This window comes from Myxocyprinus asiaticus, chromosome 5, assembly GCF_019703515.2.
Source record: "Myxocyprinus asiaticus isolate MX2 ecotype Aquarium Trade chromosome 5, UBuf_Myxa_2, whole genome shotgun sequence".
In the NCBI taxonomy this organism is placed as follows: domain Eukaryota; kingdom Metazoa; phylum Chordata; class Actinopteri; order Cypriniformes; family Catostomidae; genus Myxocyprinus; species Myxocyprinus asiaticus.
The window spans coordinates 23,632,022-23,653,051 of record NC_059348.1 but is presented as its reverse complement, the minus strand read 5'-3'; the positions used below and the strand labels follow the sequence as shown (position 1 = coordinate 23,653,051).

Here is a 21,030-nt window from a genome sequence, read left to right as displayed (position 1 = left end):
TATGAAATTTAAGCCACAGGAAAATGTGAGGATTTTGTATAAACTACACTGCAGGGCTTCTCTTATTCCTTAACGCAAGGATGGAGGAATGCAGAGGGCCCTAACATAGCTAAGGTCAAATAAAGGCCATCAAATCCAAGATGAGGGTTATTATTATGACACAAATGTGACCCTATCCACAAATGATGAGGTCATCTAAGACCACACCTTACTGGCTCTCATCAGAGAGAATCTGAACTCTTCTGAATAAAGCAGATGTACAGTTCAGGTCTGATGTGTGAGGGCACATCTATCCACTTCCATCTTCTCATGTATCAGACACATGTGAGGGTATCAAACCTATACACTATTCCTGTACACGTTTGATAAGAATTTTTGCAGTTATTCAGAGAGAAAAAAAATCCATTCCACCATCATGGAACAGAAAATGCCAGTGAATAAAACTTGGCGGATGTACTTAAGAGCTTTAGCATCCTAAGTATGGCAGAGACTTCATTTGTACTGTTGTGCATAGTAAGCGGTTGTGGTGATTTAGAGCAGGTGCACACACAACTCCCCACTGTGCCAATTAGAAAAATTTTGTCACTGTTACAGGATGTTGCACTAGCTGTTTTATGCATACTTTGCCCACTGTTTGTATATTGTCTGTTGTTTGTATATATAGTCATTATCTATTGTGTGTGACACTGTGCTACTGTGTTGTTATAGCTACATGGTATGTTTAAAAATGACACTTTAAAAAAAAAAAAAAAACTTGACTATGACCAAATTAGCTGACTTCAGATCAGACAATTGGTATTAATGTAGAAAAGCAAACTATTGTAAACAACAAGGGTTGTATTTGCATTTATTAAAATCTTGGGCCCACAGCTGAGCTGTGCTCCTTTATTTCTACCTATTTTCACACATCCCAAGCACTTTATAAATACTGTTGGCTTAATCTGAAGATTATTTTTGAGCTTACTTTGGGGACATTTTGACAAGAATGGCCCTTTTGAGCCATTGTAGACTCTGCATCAAAGGCACTTCTAGCAGGGCATTGTACTGATATTATATCTATTTAGCTTTGAAGTGCAGTCCAAATATACAATCATGTATACTGTGCATATATCTGCAGGTATGAGGCTGCTTGTGCCATGTGCAATGTATTATAACCGTTATCTGTACTGTAGTCTTTGGTTTCACTCGATGGCTCAGATCTTCACTCTAGAGCATTCTAATCTTTTCAACCACACAACCATTTATACCAGGTTCTCTTCAAGAAAATTCAACAGAAAACAGAAAGTGCTAAACTAAGCAAGTTGCTTAAGAAGTGATATGAACATTTGACGGGGGTCCCCACACACATTTTTGCTTAGGGCACCCAAAAGGCTAGGGCCGGCACTGAAAACAGAGATGTTATACCAGTAAGTAGATTTAAAGTCTACTCTCATTGCCATGCACCTTGTCTAATTCAGCATGACTTAAATTATCTATTGTATGCAGTCCTCCAGCCAAGAAACATGCAACAAAATAACCCTATAAATCAGACCAGTGTCTCACGCATCGCACTTGCATACAGAGTACCGTGCTATTGTAAATTTTCAGAAGACAGAGAAGGTCAACGCTAGCTGTTGAGATAAGTCCAACAGATTCCAGTGAAAACACAGGGAGAGAGAGATAAGGCATGTTCCCCACTCATTCCAATTCCAAGATCTGGAATCGGGCCCAAACATTTTCAGCCCTGCTTTCATTCTGACATTCATAAAACACAGGGATGTATCCTCATATATGTGAAATGTACTTGAATTCTAATAATGCATTTAATAGTGATAGACACATGCTATGTTTTAAAAACCTGTGGGGACAGTTTGGGGGGGCTGGGGGAATAAAATTGGATAAAAACATGTATGAGCAAGTAAATAGGAAGTATGACTGATAGGTTTAGTGGTAAAAGTTTCGCCTCAAGTTTAGGGGGGCAAGGTTCAAATCCACCTGAACAGAACCTTTCTTGTTGCTCCAATAATCCCTGTGTATCTCCCTGAAACTAAATAGTCTCTGGTCATACACACCTGGGATATCATGAGGTGAACTATCCTTTTAATGCTGGCAGTTACTCGGTTAAAGAATTTGCCAAACAGATTTTTAAGGTTAATGCTCTTTCAAGTTTTAAATCAAGAATGCCTACCTCCCTAACCCCTAAACCTTAAACCTAAAACAATCCTTTAGTGTCACAAAAAGCATGGAAAATGCAAGTGCTAAAGCAACCACATCATTTTGTGGTGCTTCTACTGTGCTTCTGACACTTTCAGCTCATGTGTCAACTCAGTTTACTGGATTTCACCAGTAAACTGCCACGATACACAATAGACAACCTTTTCCAGGTTTTGGAATATTCAGATGTTTTGCTGGACATTTTAGTCGGAGGCGCGGCTGTGTTGTTTAAAAGCGCTATGAGAAGCAGGCGAGGGAGACGAGCAGGCACGTTGGTCAGGCTCCATCGGCGCGGCTTTCGAACAGCGCTGTCGAGTATTCATCTAGCAAATCTCCGCTCTCTTCTTAACAAAACGGACAAACTACATCTCCTCACCCGCAAAAACAAGGACTTTTCAACCTCTGCTGCCTTGTGCTTCACAGAAACCTGGCTGAGTGAAGCCATTCCGGACAGTGCGTTACATCTGCCGGGCTTTCAGATGTTCAGAGCGGATCGCATCGTGGAGTTAACGGGGAAAATGAGAGGCGGTGGAACATGCTTTTACATAAATGAAAGTTGGTGTACATATGTAACAACGTTAAAGAGGATGTGCTGTCCTAATTTGGAAGCCCTCTTTATTAACTCTAAGCCATTCTACTCACCGTGGGAGTTTTCCTCCTTTATTCTGGTGAGTGTGTATATCGCGCCAAACGCGTGTATGAACACAGCGCTGCAACAGCTGGCTGATCAAATCACAGACACAGAACAAAAATATCTGGACTCAGTTATTATTATTCTTGGGAATTTTAACAAAGCAAATCTCACACGTGAACTGCCCAAATACAAACAGCACATTACATGCCCCACCAGAGACAGGAACATACTGGATCATTGCTACACAACAATAAAGGATGCATATCGCTCTGTTTCTAGAGCAGCTTTGGTACTGTCTGATCTCTGTCTGGTTCATCTTCTTCCAACCTACAGGCAGAAATTAAAATCAACCAAGCCAGTAGTAAGGACTGTAAAGAGATTGACCAATGAAGCAGAGCGGGAACTACAAGCCTGCTTCGATTGCACGGATTGGAGTGTTTTTGAGGCTGCAGACACCAATCTGGACGAGCTCACAGATACTATTACATCATATATCAGTTTCTGTGAGGATATGTGCATTCCTACTAGGACTTATTTAAAGTTCAACAACGACAAATCGTGGTTTACAGCAGAGCTCAGGCAGCTTCGTCAGGCCAAAGATGATGCTTACAGGGGTGGGGATAAAGTCTTGTACAATCAGGCCAGGAACACACTGAACAAGGAAATCAGAGTGGCTAAAATAAGATACTCTGAGAAGCTGAAAACGACCCTGCATCAATGTGGAGTGGCATGAAACAACTCACAAATTATAGGACTCCTACCCCCAACCCTGTGGTGGACCAACAACTGGCTGATGACCTGAATGTGTTCTACTGCAGATTTGAAAGGCCCAATCTCACAACCCACACCCACTCTGACCTTCACTTCACACAAACACCAACACCTCCTGCAACCCCCCTCCTCCCCCCTCCTGCTACTCAACCTGCTCTTAAGATCTGTGAAGAAGATGTGAGCCGGGTCTTTCAGAAAAAAAAGACGAGGAAATCTTCAGGCCCAGATGGCGTCTCAACAGCATGTCTTCGATCCTGTGCTAACCAGCTGGCCCCAATCTTCACACAGATCTTCAATAGATCACTGGAGCAGTGTGACGTTCTATGCTGCTTCAAACGCTCAATCATCATTCCTGTCCCAAAGAAACCAAAAATCACAGGACTTAATGACTACAAACCTGTCGCCCTGACGTCTGTGGTCATGAAATCATTTGAGAGACTGGTGTTGGCCCACCTGAAGAACATCACTGGACCCTTTCTAGATCCCCTTCAATTTGCTTATCGAGCAAACAGGTCTGTGGATGATGCAGTCAATATGGGATTGCATCATATCCTGCAACATCTGGACAGACCAGGGACATATGCAAGGATCATTTTTGTGGACTTCAGTTTGGCTTTCAACACCATCATCCCAGCTATACTCCAGAATAAATTACACCAACTCTCTGTTCCCATGTCTATCTGTCAGTGGATTACCAGCTTTCTGACAGACAGGCAGCAGCTTGTGAGACAGGGGAAACTCACTTCCAGCACCTGTACAATCAGCACTGGTGCCCCCCAGGGATGTGTACTCTCCCCACTACTCTTCTCCCTCTACACCAATGACTGCATCTCCAAGGACCCCTCTGTCAAGCTCCTGAAGTTTGCAGACGATACCACCGTCATCGGCCTCATCCGAGATGACGACGAGTCTGCATATAGAAGAGAGGTTGAACAGCTGGCTGTCTGGTGCAGTCAAAACAACCTGGAGCTGAACATGCTCAAAACAGTGGAGATGATTGTGGACTTTAGGAGGAACACCCCAACATTGACCCCCTTCACCATTCTAAACAGCACTGAGGTAGCAGTGGAGTCATTCAGGTTCCTGGGCACTACCATTTCACAGGACCTGAAGTGGGAGACACACATTGACTCCATTGCGAAAAAGGCCCAGCAGAGGTTGTACTTCCTTCACCAGCTGAGGAAGTTCAACCTGCCACAGGCGCTGCTGATACAGTTCTACTCAGCAGTCACTGAGTCTGTCCTCTGCACTTCAATAACTGTCTGGTTTGGTTCAGCTACGAAATCAGACATCAGAAGACTACAAAGGACAGTTCGGACTGCTGACAGGATTATTGGTTTCCCCCAACACATCCAACCTCTTCTGCCATTTCATTCCTCTGAGAGAAAACCATTTTTTTTGCAATGTATATAACAGATTGTATTTGCACTGTACATAACAGATTTATTAGATTTGCACTACGTATGTGTGTATGTATGTATGTGTGTGTCTGTGTGTGTATGTACGTATGTGTATAACTATTTTTTATTTTTTACTATTATCTATGTCTTGCTGCTGTTTTTGTATTGTTTTTGTATTGTTGTACACTGGACGCTCCTGTCACCAAGACAAATTCCTTGTATATGTAAGCATACTTGGCAATAAAGCTGATTCTGATTCTGATTCTGATACATACAACGAGCCACACAAAAAATCATTTTGAAAAAATGTTTCCCTAACACCATGTTGCACTTAACATGTTTCTCTGAGACCTGATAGAAATATTATGTAATATTTTATTTTTATTTTGTTCCAAACGTTTAATTTTAGTGCATTTTGTACATACTGTATGAAGTGATTGTGGAGGCGAGGGTGTGGTCGAGTGTTCATCTGGGGAGAGAGGAAGCAGTAAGGGTTTTCACCTGAGATGAATTGCTGGTAATTGCTGTTTCTATGTTCGCAGTGAGAGATGGGGGAAATAAAAGGTGCCCAGTCCATAGAGTGAGGGAGAGAGAAACAGGATCATTGACATCAACAATTCAATTTTCACTAGTTCTAATTCTTGATATCAAGAATGTAATTTTCACTAGTGCAAATGCCAATTGTTGATATCAGTAATTACATTTCCACTAGTAAAAATGTGAATTCTTGATATCGAAAATGACGTCATCACTCGTAGAAATCACATTCTTGATATCAAAAATGGGATTTCAACTAGTAAAAACCGTAATTCTTGATATCTATAATTGAATTTTCACTAGTAAAGTTTCACACCGATATGTCATTCACTCTTATTCAAAATGCAATTATTGATATCAAAAATTTGTTTCTTACTAGTTGAAATTCCAATTTCACATATCAACAATTCTTTTCTTACTATCAAAAATTCTATTTGTATTATCAAGAATGTAATGTCTACTAGTGGAAATGCCCATTTTTGATATCAACAACTGAATTCCAACTAATAAAAATGCTAATTTTTGATATTAGTAATTCGGTTTTCACTAGTGACAATTTTAATTTCTGATATCTGTAATGTAATTGTTACTAGTAAGAAAGTCTTTTTAGATATCATTAATTACACTCCAAATTAATTATATCTGAAATCCACTTCCAGATATCAGAAATACCAAATGTAACATGTTGAAATTAAATTACTGATATCAAAAATTACCATTTGCACTTGTTGTAATTCAACTGTTGATATCAAGAATGAACATTTTACTAGTAACAATGTAATTATTGATATCAGTAAAGGGAGTTCTACTTGTAATATTTATTGCCATGATATCTAAAATAGACTTTGCAACTAGTGAAAATAGAATTACTGATATCTTAAATGTGATTTTAACAAGTAAACACACTATTATCGAAATCTAGAAATACAATTTTAACAGGTAAGAATAGCTATGGTAATGACTTTATGAATATTAATAAGACCTGGTTTTCCATGTATCCACTTTTGGAGCCAACAGTAGCAGGTAAAAAAATTGAGGGAGATATTCCATGTGGGTAAAAACAGTTTTTTTTTTTTTTTTTTTTTTATTTATTTTTTTTTTTTTATGCTTCAGAAATGGAAAATGAGAATTCAATTAAATTTTAATTTTTTGTCCATTGTTAAAAAAAATAAAATAAAAACAATATTACATTTGCATATGTGGGCGGCACTGCAACACCCCTTTCATCTGATTGGCCAACCCACGCCGTCTTCCACTGCCTTAATCCTTTTAGCCAGAATAACAGTTTGCACCACTCTGCATATTTGGCTCAATTTTAATTAAATATTGTCCCAAACTACCACTCACTGTAAACTACACATACCATACGCAGAAAAATCTTGTTGCTAGGCACAAAACTGGTGCTGATGCGAGGTGTTGTCTCTAATGGATGACGCGTAAGAGATTGCAAGCCACATCATATGCTGACTGGGAGTTTAGTCTCTATAATATATTATTTTTATATTGAATAAATTGTTTGATTTTGTAATACATTTGTTTTCATGGTGTTTTAATAAATGTAATGGCGAATGGGATTAAGGGAGTACAGAAGGAGCAGGTGTAAATTTTATTCATTCCAACTGCAATATAATGCTCATTATTCATAAATAAGGGTCGTTGTGCAGTCCTGTGTGCCGACGGAGTTACAGTCGTGATGCGTTTTTTCCGAATAATTAGTCTTAGCTATAGTTGGATGGTTTTAAATGAGCGTTTAAAATTGACATTGCTCCTTCATGCTTTTTCTGACATGAGAAACCAGTAACAAAAAAAATCACTCTCTGTGCAAAACGCCTCCCACATCTGCTGCTGTCTGCCCAAGGAAAAAGTCTTCTTACCTGCTAAGCCAAAATCGTGGAGGAATGGGTGTTACAATAGCACATAATAACATAAACGAATCTTCTTGAATGCTAATATTGTACGTCTGTGTATGTCACTGTATGGTAATTAAGTGCAAGAAGACAGCGCAAAAATGTTTTTTTAAAATAACGGGCGCACCCTTTCAACCAAAATTACTGCATTTAATCCAAGCACAAACATTATAGAAATTCTCAGTTATTTTATGGAAAGTATTATATGTATTATAATTACATATTTTAATTTCATAACAAAATTTAATCAAATTATAGTTAGCAATCTTAAACAATATTAAATCAATAAAACTTGAATAAATTTAAGTTGTATTAATATTAGCTAAAGATCACACAATTATTATGTTATGAAATTGAAATGTGTAAATCTTAAATATAAGCTATATATACACACACACACACACACACACACACACACACACACACACACACACTACTGGTCACACTACACCCCCCCCCAATAATTCGAATTAAATTAGTATTTTCAAGTCATCAAATATTTAAATTGATGTTGTTTCCTAAGTCCACAAGATGGCGCAACTAGACAGATAAACTCGACTGCACTGTGTTATTATTGAAAAGAACATTACTGGGTCTAGTTTCCCAGAAGCATCGTAAGCCTAAGTAAATCGTAGAATCCATCTTAAGATTCATCTCAATATTGTGGCCCGTTTTCCCAAAAGCATCGTAATTTAAGTAGTACTTGAAAATGCTCGTAGATTAAGGAGTGCTCTGGAGTAATCGTACAGCGCTAAGTGCATCGTAAAGACACAGACTTATGCAGACACCTGCAGGACAATCTCGAAATTACACCTAATACAATTTAAATACCTATAGCTACACTATATGCTCATTTAATATCAGTATAAATACATTTTATTTTATTATTATTATCAACTGACAAGGCTAATAATAACAATAATAACAATAATAAATTCAGAAAATGGTTAGTCAATATTGGACGAACAGATAAATTAATAAGTAAACAAATAAAGTTATTTGTGGACTAGTTGGTAACAACAGAGTGGTGGCATGATTGTTGCAGAGAACTGTAAAAATTACAGTCAGAGAGAGATAGAAAAATGTCAATAAGTTGCTGCCGTGCATGAAAATCATCCATATAAACGTGATATATTGAATTAATGCTTGTTGTCAGTAGCAGGACCGTACACAGGGTCTCAAATTTGAAAACGAAATATTAAAATGCACATCTGATGAACGAAGCAGTGATTGTGTAAAAGAAATATATCGTTCTGCAAAACAAAATGCAGTTATTATGTGGTGAATTAAGTTGTACATTTAAGAAAATATTTTTCAATATTCCCAGCGAGGTAAATTACAAACGTTCTTAAAGAAATGCACAAATATCAACTGACAAACAAGTGGCAATGACAAACAGCACTATACGTTCACATTTCAGCACTGTCACATGGACAGCGTCTCTCTTAAGTAGCACTTAAACTGCGTCCTCGCACATTCATGTTAAGCGCAGTTTTGTGAAACGCACGTAAAAAATAACGAACATTTGTAAAATTGTTGGTAGAAAACTCTCTTAACCACTAAGATCAATCAGTATTGGGAAACGAGGCCCCGGCTGTTAAATTAGAGCATTTCATTTTAAACTAAAGTGCATAAAATAATAATAATAATAAAAAAAAAGATTTAGCCAATTTATTTTCTCAAAGGTTAAGTAAAAATTAAAATGTGAAAACCATTATTTTTACGGCTTCTTTACACACACAGGCACACAAGTTTGTTAGATTTTTATATCTACTCTATATCTACTAATATCTACTTTATATCTACTAATATGTAAATTGGTATATGTCTCATCACTGTCACGACTGCTATGTTGATCGGAACTGCACCCAAGAATTTCACACACCATTGCACTTGTGTATATGGCTGTGTGACAATAAAGTGATTTGATTTTTTGATTTGATTTGATTTGATACTCGTCCTTGTTCCTCCTAATACCCAAACATTAATTTAGCCTATGATTTTATGCAAAGTGATGGAACACATTTTCATACATTTATCAACAGCACAGATACATTACACACAATAGTACACATCTGCTGAGCCACATTCTGCTTGACGCAGAAGTATAAATCGGCCTTAAGTCACAGTAGTTTCAGGCCCGCAATCTCCAGACTGATGTTACAGGCGGAGCTAATGACAGAACAATCATGCCGGAGAGCACGGTAAGTTGTTGTCTATGTAAAGTTTTATTAAATCTAGCATTTCTGGTAAACAATTACTTTATTAAGCTAAGTATTTATCTGCTAACTACTGGATCTGTATAGATGTATTTCATAACGAATATTATTCTGGAAACAGTTCGACTGTCGGTTTTGAATCACTCACGCTTTTGTTGTTTAAATAATTATTTTAGTTTAATTTATTATTATTTAAATTTCTTATCAATTATGTAATTGATTTTTATTTTATTTTGCAGTGTACATGTTTTGTTAGGCTTGTAATTGAGTGTTTATTTTGAATTTGATTTGATTAAATACATATGACATTAAATGCCCATTCTTTGTGTCTTTTTTAAGTACTCTTTGTAACTTTAAAGAAATCTTTGAACAGGAAAGAAATCGAATGATCACATATAGGCCTAATATATTCAAATGGGTAACACCGTACAATAAAGTTTCAGTTGTTAACATTTGTTAACTTGAAAAAAAATGAGCAATACATTAACAGCATTTGTTAATCTTGGTTAATGTTAATTTCAACACTTACTAATATACTTTTAAAATTAGAAGTTGTAAATGTTAACATTAGTTCATAAAATATAAATTAACAAAGAACAATGTTTTATCCATTAACATTAACAGAGATTAATAAATGCTGTTAAAAAAATTTTCTTTGCTAATTCATGAAACCTACTGTATTAACTAATGTTTACACATGGAACCTTATTGAAAAGTGTTGAAAAGGCTACCATTAAATGTTTTAGTAATCAAATCAAAATTGATGTAAAAACAGCACATTTGAAATCTAAAAAGCAAACAAATGTAAGAAATTATGCTCCAAACTATAGATGGCGCTAACACTGCATTGGTCTTTAGACTGCTGAGGCTCTGCGGCTCTGCAGATGGACGTATCTCGATACACATTAAAAAATCATACAATGTTATTAAATATACAAATAATATACACCTTGTGGTGTTGATATGAAAAATTAAAGTGTGGTTTATAAACGACAGAGGAAACGGATCGTGGGGATGAAGAAAGTTCTCTTTTACACTTGCGTATCCCCTGCGAGGTTCCATTCCTTTCTTTTTAAATATTCATAAGGTACGTAAGGAACTCAGCACTCCTCATTATTATGCACATATCCAAAAAGGAATTTATGATATCTGAAATGACCATTTTAACTAGTAAAAATTACATTTCAACATGTAACAATTCCTTTTTACATGTAAGAATTCAGTTACAGATATCAAGAATTATAGTTTTTACTAGTTGAAATTCCATTTTTGATATCAAGAATGTATTTCCGTGAGTGATAACGTAATTTTTTATATCAATAATTCACGTTTTTACTAGTGGAAATGTAATTATTGATATCAACAATTGGTATTTCCACTAGTAGAAAATACATTCCTGATATTAAGAATTAGCATTTTAACTAGTGAAAACTGAATTGTTGATATCAATAATTCATATCCTACATGTGATTAAAAGTTAAAAGGGCGCCAAAACTATGCAAAGGTAAATTTTCACTAGTTAAAATTATAATTCTTGATATCAAGAATATACTTCTTACTAGTAAAAATATCATTTTTGATATCAACAATTACATTGTTACTAGTAAAAATATAAATTCCTGATATCAAGAAATTAATTTTCACTAGTTAAAATGTTAATTCTTGATATCTATAAATGGATTTCAGATATAATTAATTTGGAGTGTAATTAATGATATCTAAAAAGACTTTCTTACTAGTAACAATTACATTACAGATATCAGAAATTAAAACTGTCACTAGTGAAAACTGAATTACTAATATAAAAAATGAGCATTTTTATTAGTTGGAATTCAGTTGTTGATATCACTATTTCCACTAGTAGACATTACATTCTTGATATCAAAAATTATATTTTTTATTAGTAAGAAAAGAATTGTTGATATGTGAAATTGGACTTTCAACTAGTAAGAAACAAATTTTTGATATCAATAATTGCATTTTGAATAAGAGTGAATGACATATCGGTGTGAAACTTTAGTAGTGAAAATTCAATTATAGATATCAAGAATTACGGTTTTTACTAGTTGAAATCCCATTTTTGATATCAAGAATGTGATTTCTGCGAGTGATGATGTCATTTTTGATATCAAGAATTCACATTTTTACTAGTGGAAATGTAATTATTGATATCAACTATTTGCATTTCCACTAATGAAAATTACATTCTTGATATCAAGAATTAGAATTCTAACTAATGAAAACTGAATTGTTGATATCAACAGTTCATATCCTGCGAATGAAAAAAAGTGAATTTGGCTTGCCATAGACGCCGCAAAGCTGTGTGTGTGTGCACGTGTAACTGGGAGAGACATCTGAAGCTATTCTGTGTGTTGGCCATTGCCGTAATTGACTTGCCTTTGAAGCTTCACCGTTATGCCTTTTGCGAACATGTTTATATTTATGAGAATAAAGAGTGACATACCTGAGTTGGAATCACCGTCTACCGCTTCCTCATTCATTGAACCTTGTGACAGTGATATAATTTAAAGCTGAAGTACATAACTTTTTCAGTGTTAAAATATTTCCTTCTATATGCAGAGACAACTAGAAGTTAGTCATTCAGAGGTTATTTTTCTCAAAAACTGTAATCGCTTTGTCTCTCTGACACTTTAAAATTCCTGTGTTTGTTTAGAGCGACCTGCTTAGACCCGCCCCAACTATCTGAGGACTATCTGAGATAACAGATTTGTATTAGATTGCACTATGTATGTGTATGTGTGTATGTATGTATGTGTGTGTCTGTGTGTGTATGTACGTATGTGTATAACTATTTTTTATTTTTTATTATTATCTATGTCTTGCTGCTGTTTTTGTATTGTTTTTGTATTGTTGTACACTGGAAGCTCCTGTCACCAAGACAAATTCCTTGTATGTGTAAGCAGACTTGGCAATAAAGCTGATTCTGATTCTGATCTGACGGTTCAAACGACAGCAGACGAGATGTGTATTCGGAAAGCTGTTTTAAAAACATTGTTTATTTTTGCAAATTCGTTCGGTGGTGCTAGTACTGCAGAAATTGCATACTTCAGCTTTAATTGTATTACTCTATATCACATACAGCATACATCTGCTTTATATTGGTCATCGACCATCCCACTCTCTAGTTATCTGCAGCAGCCATTGAAAAACCCAAACTGGTTGACCACTAGCATTTTGATAATGGTATTATGACAATCAGTGAAATTCAGTATTCATAAGCTGGTTCATGTGGTATCCTGTCTGATTCAGTCCGTGCTTTCATAATATCTGATTTACCTTAAATCTGAATTTTCTCACTGTAGTCTGACAAATGAGCATAATCACCCAGTCTGTTTATTACTTTCTGTATTATCATATTATCTAAAATCCCTCAAGACGCACTGAAGCGCGAAATACACCCTCATCCTAGTGATTTCTGCAAACTATTAGGAATCCCAGACAGGGTCATGGCATGTTGAACCAGTGGACCAAACAACAAGTGGTTTCTTGTCCCTAATGATGAGGTGATGAGCAGCTTACGCAATGTTCCCCTGCTGAGAGAGTAAGACTTTAAGGCTGTGCTCTGATAATGCTCACTCGGGGGTGTTGAGGACAGAAACGGTGAGATCCAAAAATGCACAGGAGCAAGGTCTTATATACTCCTCTTGCCCTTTTGGCTGCTCTAATCTGCAGATACACCAGCCTGTTTACCAAACAGAACCATATTCTATTCTTTATAAATGGTTACATAACCTAAACAGACACAATGGCAAAGACACAAGGGAGCCATTTTCTCCAAATATGGTTTGCAGGGCAGGGGCAGATAACCATGAACACAAAAATACTTCCATATTACCATGACTGGATGACACAAATGTCTACAGATGTACCTCATGTTTGAGACATATGCATCAGACTTTGGGCAAAGGGTTGAGTGCAAGGAGGTCTATAATACCTGGAAAAAAACATTCCGTTAGCATCCCCATTTATCTCAATGGCAGTTGCTTGACTGGCACAAGACCCCCTGCAAGTATGTAATCTTTGCTCTTATGCATTCAGTGCTAGCACAGAAGTTTATGAGCCAATTACCTGAACCGGTAATGCCATGTGACTAATCACTCTGAAGCCGCAGGTGAAGGTCATCATAAAGCGCAGACTGGCTGATGGCACTACAAGAACGCATACAGTCCCAAGCCCTTCACTAGTGACAATCCTGAGCTACTATATGATGTCAAAAGGCAGTAGACATGTCCATTTGCTTTTAAGAGCCCTCCAAAAATCATGACCTCTGTGTGACCAAGCTTTTTTACTATAAAACTCCACTTTTTCAAACAGCACTCCTAATCACGCTTCTCTCTTAAAGGAAATGAAAATAAACCCAAAAATGAAAATTTGCTGATAATTTACTCACCCTCAGGCCATCCAAGATGTATCTGAGTTTCTTTCTTCATCAAAACAGAATTTAAGACTTTTAGGATTTCATTTCAGGCCTCCTCCTCTAAACAATACAAGTGAATGTCCTCTATTTTTTGACGGTCCAAAATGCATATTTAGGATGCATCAATATAATCCACACGACTCCAGTCGACAAATAAAGTTCTTCTGAACGCAAACGATTGATTCTTTTTAGAAACAAAACAATACTTATCTACTTTTTAACTACAAATGTTCACTGCCGTACATCTCTGTGATGTGCGCTCACAAGAGGGATGACGTAAGCTCACTGGTAAGGTCACGCGTCACATGGAGGAGGAGTCAGGAAGCGCGTTATTGTTTACATTGTTTTTTTTTTATTATTATTTGGAAATTACTTCTATTTTTATTTTATATTGTTTTTAAATTGTTTTGGACTGTTTTGGTTTGTGAACGGCACAAGTTTCTCTTGTAAACAATGATGCGCTTCCTGACTCCACGTGACGCGTGACCTTACCAATGAGCTTACGTCATCCCTCTCATGAGTGCGCATCACAGAGATGTACTGAAGCGAACATTTATAGTTAAAAAGTAGATAAGTATTGTTTTGTTGCACAAAATAATCAATCGTTTGCATTCAGAAGAACTTTATTTGTCGACTGGAGTCGTGTGGATTATTTTGATGCACCCTTAATATGCATTTTGGACCATCAAAAAATGGAGGACATTCACTTGCATTGTTTAGAGGAGGAGGCCTGAAAGGAAATCCTAAAAGTTTTAAATTCTGTTTTGATGAAGAAAGAAACTCAGATACATCTTGGATGGCCTGAGTGTGAGTAAACTATCAGCAAATTTTCATTTGTGGGTGAACTATTCCTTTAAGAGTCCTTCTTCTTTTGTTTTTGGCCATTCACATTCTTCGTGTATATCGCAGACTACTGGGAAAGGAGGAGAATTTATAGTAAAAAAAAAGGACTTAAATATTGGTTTCTCTCTCACCCACACTTATGTCGCTTCTAAAGACATGGATTAAACCACTGGAGTCGTATGGATTACTTTTATGCTGCCTTTATGTGCTTTTTAAGTTTCACAGTTGTAGACTCTGTTGACTTGCATTGTATTGACCTACAGAGCTGAGATATTCTTCTAAAAATCTTTACTAGTGTTCAGCAGAAGACAGAAATTCATACACATCTGAGATAGCATGAGGGGGAGTAAAAGACGAGAGAATTTTCATTTTTGGGTGAACAATTCCTTTAAGACCGTATAACCCATTGAAAGGAGAGCGGTCCATTGAGGTAATGTTTACATTTCCAGAGATTATATGTCCTACAGCCATAATCTATGAAGATTTACCTGTTTCTGACCCATTCACACACACTTACGTAGTTTAAGCAGTAGGTTTGCAGTTTTAGAAGAAAGGGCTGGGTTTTGACTTTAAGGGCTATATAGTATCTCTACTTAACACATGGTAGCTTGTACTGTGCGTCTTCTTTATTTACATTCCTGTCCTGTTATCTCTCTTGTTCTCTACTTCTAACTGCTGTGGCACTGTCTGTGCTCTGGGGAACTACAAAATATACCCACATCTATTATCTAATTTTTTCTGAGTGAGACTTTAGGGACACACTGGAAATGTTTCATTGCAGGACATTTTAACAGCATTATAACTTTACATAACATACTATAAATAATTTGTTTTTAGCTCCAGACCCTCTCTTGCATGACTACTATCTATCAGTTCATGCTGTCATGGATTTCATAATTTCATGTCCTTATGCCAATCTATAGCAGATTGCAGGAAACTGTACTGAATGATTTGTTAAAAATAAATAAATAAATAAATAAAAATGAATCATTGTTTATGTTTGTTTTAAAGAAAACAGTGTTTATCTACTTTTAATTAAATGTAATTAAATTTAACTACCAATTAAGGCAGAAATCCATGGTAAATCCAAGGGTTCGCAAACTTTTTTCCAACTGTTTTCCAACTTTGCTCCAACGAGATGTGTTTAATTTTTTTGATGTTACTTTGTCCTTTCACAGCTTCATATGCAAAGACAACTACAAGTAGCAGGCAGCTGGTATAGACTCCAGCACTCCCTGTGACCCTACATATGATAAGCGGCTATAGAAAATCGATGGAATTTAAAAGCAGAAAGCTACTGGAAAACAAATTTACTGTAATTTAGTATGTCGTCTGCTTTCAACTGCAGCCAACTTGATCTGAGTTTCCTGTCACTTGCCACAAGACTCTAAATTACTCACTAAATGTTTTGTTTTGTTTAATGAAACTTATAAATCTCTCACTTCCCTCAATGTTTTCTTCAATTAATTAATGTAAGACATCTGATGTATTGAGTAGCTGAATAGTGCTGTTTCACGGCTCTGGTTTCAGCCGGGGTTGTAGGGATATAAAAGTTCACAGCTGTTTGTGTTCATAGCATGAAGTTTAACAGACAGCCAATCGATGGGCAAGTTAAACGTGATGTGTTTAATTTTTTCGATGTTACTTTGTCCTTTCACAGCTTAATATGCAGAGACAACTACAAGTAGCTTGGCCTGAGCCAGCTGGTATAGACTCCAGCACTCCCTGTTACCCTACATATGGTAAGCGGCTATAGAAAATTGATGGAATTATAAGTAGCTGAACCACTTGTAGGTTTACTCCCCTGAAAAGTGTGAATATTGTGGCTCTATGGCATTTTCAAAACATTTATCTTTTTGTTAGAGAATTCCAAACAACCCAACACAGCAAGTACAGATAGTAGCAGTTATCCAACATGACTCCATGCATAAATTGCTTAAGCTCTAGTGTTAGAAGCCAGCATATGAATTCAAAAGAATCTCACTGGAAAGAGCTGAGCTGTGAGGATGCATTTATTTGCAATCATAATCTGGCTCATGCTGTGCATGCCATATTGCTACTGAACAATGCCCCACAACAAGAGGTCCTTACTGCACAGTTGACACTGTTGAAAAAGCTGAGTAAGCCACACTCCAGACTCCAGAGTGCTTAAACAGAGCAATAACTGCACATGCCCATTCTTCATAACTTCACATATAGTGTCCTATCCATGAGTCAGGTGGTTAGATCTACATGGCACATTTCAACATCCCATAATAACAGTGAATTTTGTAGACCTTGCTTGCTTTCATGCTATTACTTGTATTTAGTGGACAATGTGTAAAGTGGTCCCCAATATTATTTGGACACACTGCAAGCCACACTCAAAATGTATAAATTTGATTTGATTTGTATTATATAACAAAGTATCAAACCAATCTGTAAACAAATGATGCTACAGTTGATGTTTTCTTAGAAGTAACTTATAGTTTACGGAGTATAGGGAACTTAGATGTTCTTATAGTCATTTATGAAATTACTTAAAAAAAAAAGGTGTGCTTACACAATCTTTCGTCAGAATAAATCCCACTTTGCTTGACTTTTGTTATTTAATATAATGAAATGTATAAAGGGGACCTTAAGTGTACCTTGCATGTCAAAATACTTTACAGTTATTGTAATCTCTATGGTGCCTTGATCCCACGATGAAGTAACACTTTATATCTCAAGTCAATTGTGACTTTACGTCTTGCATTTGCGTCTTTAAATCTCATAATTTGCATTTTTAAGTTAATATCTCATAATAGCGAGAAATAAGGTTGCGAATCTGAGACATAAAGTCTCAATTACAAAATATAAAGTCAGAATTATATTATATTGCAGTATCAAGGCACAATATAGCCCTCTGTCATGGTATATTTTCATATGATTTTTCTAATACCATAGATGCATTCAGAAACACGAATCACTGGAATATATAACGTATGGGGAGCTATTTAAGTCTCTCTCACTCTCTCAAAGTTAGGCTTGGAACAAGCTGAAAAACTACTTGCCTTGTTGTGCCACTGAAAACATTTTTTAAAAGGCACCTCCCCAAATCCATGATGACGCTATAGGAGCTGCCATTACTGCTTACCAACTGTGAGTACACACACACAAACACTAATATTTCCACTGGTGAGGCTTCACTGACTCAGTGAGTGTAAGGTGGGAGACAGTCCAGGCAGTGAACTAAGCGTCCTTTATTTAATCAGAGACATGTGGTTGTAAGAAAGAAATCCGAAGACACAAAAATGCTATTATAGCAACTTGTAAGATATTTATCATGAAAATAAAAAACTACTGTGTTTTATCCTATGAACCTAAAATCAAAATTGGGCCACCTTAATCTAAATAGACTACATGATTTTATAGATGCAAATGCATCAGAGCCTAACATACCTATATCATGTGTTACAACACCAATACATCTTTGAAGCAAATGTTTCAAATATTTTCCATTGAACTAAACACTGTCCTCTTTCCAAGAAGTGAAGTTACAAGATAACATATTAAGAGCAGCTTACAAGAAAATGAAATGAATGCCACAAACAGGGTGACAGTTTGATGTTTATCTATTCCAACAATCTGTGCAAACTCCGCTAACAAGTCCAAACTAAATCAAAAGTATGAAAAAAAGCTAAGGGAACATTACCTCAAAGAAGCTGCGTAGGAAGTATATAACACTCAACATTGTGAGTGTACTGAGGAAGTGATGGCTTCAATCTTCTTTCACTCCCTCTATAACTCCCTCTCTTCCTCTCTTTCTCTTCTTCTGTATTCATGAGCCCTGTGGAGAGTTTCCCTAGCATTTTGCTGCCGCAGGCTTACTTGTTGCTATTTAGGAGAGCTCTAAGACTCATGGCATGGCCAGAGAGAGAGACAGGATGGTGGGGGGAAGGAGGGAGACAGAGAGAGAGAGAGAGAGATAGAGACAGAGCGACAGACTGCCAAGCCATGCCAATGGTTCAAATTTCCTTACAATGAGGAGTCCTCAATTTAACTATGTGAAACTATGTAAAAACAACCTGGTAAGCCAGGCAACATGTTTAATCATTTAAAGACCCCATTAAATCAAAACTGGGAGTTTTGTGACGTTTTGTTTAATTTATCTTTTAGCTTTGAACCCATCTACATGCTAACGTATGCCTAAAAGTGGACAAAATGAACTTTTAACAGATTTATGCATTTAAAATCTGCAGTCTTTCTCTTTCGGGAAAACAGACTAAAATGATGACTGAAGTTGCACTACAAAGATTCTCATCAAATGCTCAATTAGCAAATCTTGTTTCATGGCTGTGATGTAACTATAGCGTATTGGCTATATATATATATATATATATATATATATATATATATATATATATATATATATATAAAAAAGAAACAAACAAACTATTCGATATGTCCCATCCAAACTTGAAAAACAGCAGAAATACCAAACTAATCTCATGACAAGTCGTAATAAAAGTACGAGATGGCTCATACAAAAATTTTCGACTTTTACGCCCATGGATAAAAATAAACAAATGAAAGAATGATGTCATTATAATATTTCCTAAGTTAAACACCTAACACCCTATCTACACCAGATGCGAGCAGCGCGGCGCAATGTAACAAAAGCAAATCACTCCCATTTTAATCACTCCGTTGCGTCGTGCCTTGCTGCACACACTGGCGCTACTCCTGCGAACAAGACAAATAAGGGTTCAGAATGTTCAATTTGATGTGTCCAGTGTAGACAGCCTCAAGCTGCTGCAATGCAACATCGTTCAACTCAAATTGAAACCTAACCATAAAGCTGATTTTAATTGGAAAATAATGTTTGTGTACCATGGAAAAAAGTAAACATCGGGGCATGGAACAAGACAAGAGAAACGTATTACAGGCTATAGACAATGCAAAAATACAAATGGAATGAGCAACCAAATTTGTCCACTGACATTTTCTTTCTTAAAATAAAGTCTTGGATAGGAGGTTAGCTCAAATTTGATGTTTGAATTGTATCAATTTGTAATTCTGTTTGTTGATTGTTTTGTCTCTATGAGAATGAAAGTCATACCTTTTCATACGAGTCAAGTCGTATGATATCTCATGAATTTCATCTCGTACAAATTATTACGAGTTGTCATGAGACTATGTTGAAAATACTGTACTCATCAAGCAGTTTCATGCGGTCTTTTACTCCTGTCTCTACAAACATCTTAAATTATTTAATTATGTGGTGAGGCCTGGTTTAAGGTTAGTGAAGTGTGTGACAGTAACAATATCGGTGTGCAAGCCAGGCTGTGGCGGATTAAAAAGGGTGTTGTGGGTTGGAGAGTATGAGGTAATTTGTTTCTTTTTTTGTCAGTATTTTGTTGAAATGCACATCTGGGAAACACCCAGTGTCTTTGCTAATGCTTTAATCTTACACCTCCTAGACCAGCAACAGTACCTGTAATGTCTTTCATATAGTATAAACACTTTGAGTGTGAAGAGAAACTGAATGTCACTTGGCTGTTACTTACTTTAGTGGGGTCAAGTGTGCACATGCTCTCCAAAGGCCTGCTGTTATCATGTGAGTTTATGATAGTGAAGATAAGAGCTGGGGGAAAACATATCGTGGTGAGTTTGAACCCCTGAGGGCAGAACCCCTGAGTGGAAACTGTAATATAGGGACAATGCAGAGAAATCAAAGCAGAGGAACAATAACAGACCTGTCAGATGACAAAAAAGTCAAGCAGTATTTCCCCTTATTTATCCTATTATAAAAAGTTGACTTATAGGTGAAGTGTATTCACCTGCACCACTAGAATCACCAAACAGCAGCTGGTCAGAGGAACAATTCGACCACCCCAAACTCATGCCATTGGTTGAGCTATTGTCACTATGTAAGACTATATTCTATAATTCTATGTACATTCTATCTGGGTGGACTAAGAGTTCTGAGTTGTGACTGTTACAGTATTTCTTCATAGTCAGGGTTGGGGAGTAACGAAATACAAGTAATGGGAATGTGTATTTAAAATACAAAATATAAGTAACTGTATTCCACTACAGTTACAATTTAAATAATTGGTGATTAGAA

At 36.4% G+C, this 21,030-nt stretch overlaps 1 protein-coding gene across 1 annotated transcript in view; it reads right to left on the bottom strand.

The window, feature by feature from the left end:
* arhgef4 (Rho guanine nucleotide exchange factor (GEF) 4) overlaps positions 1-18,787 on the bottom strand; it is a 91,753-nt gene extending 72,966 nt beyond the window's left edge. The window contains 1 exon segment of the mRNA XM_051696932.1: positions 18,616-18,787. Coding sequence (XP_051552892.1) covers positions 18,616-18,654 — 39 coding nt within the window. The 5' untranslated portion in view covers positions 18,655-18,787.
* Between the last annotated feature and the right edge of the window lie 2,243 nt (positions 18,788-21,030).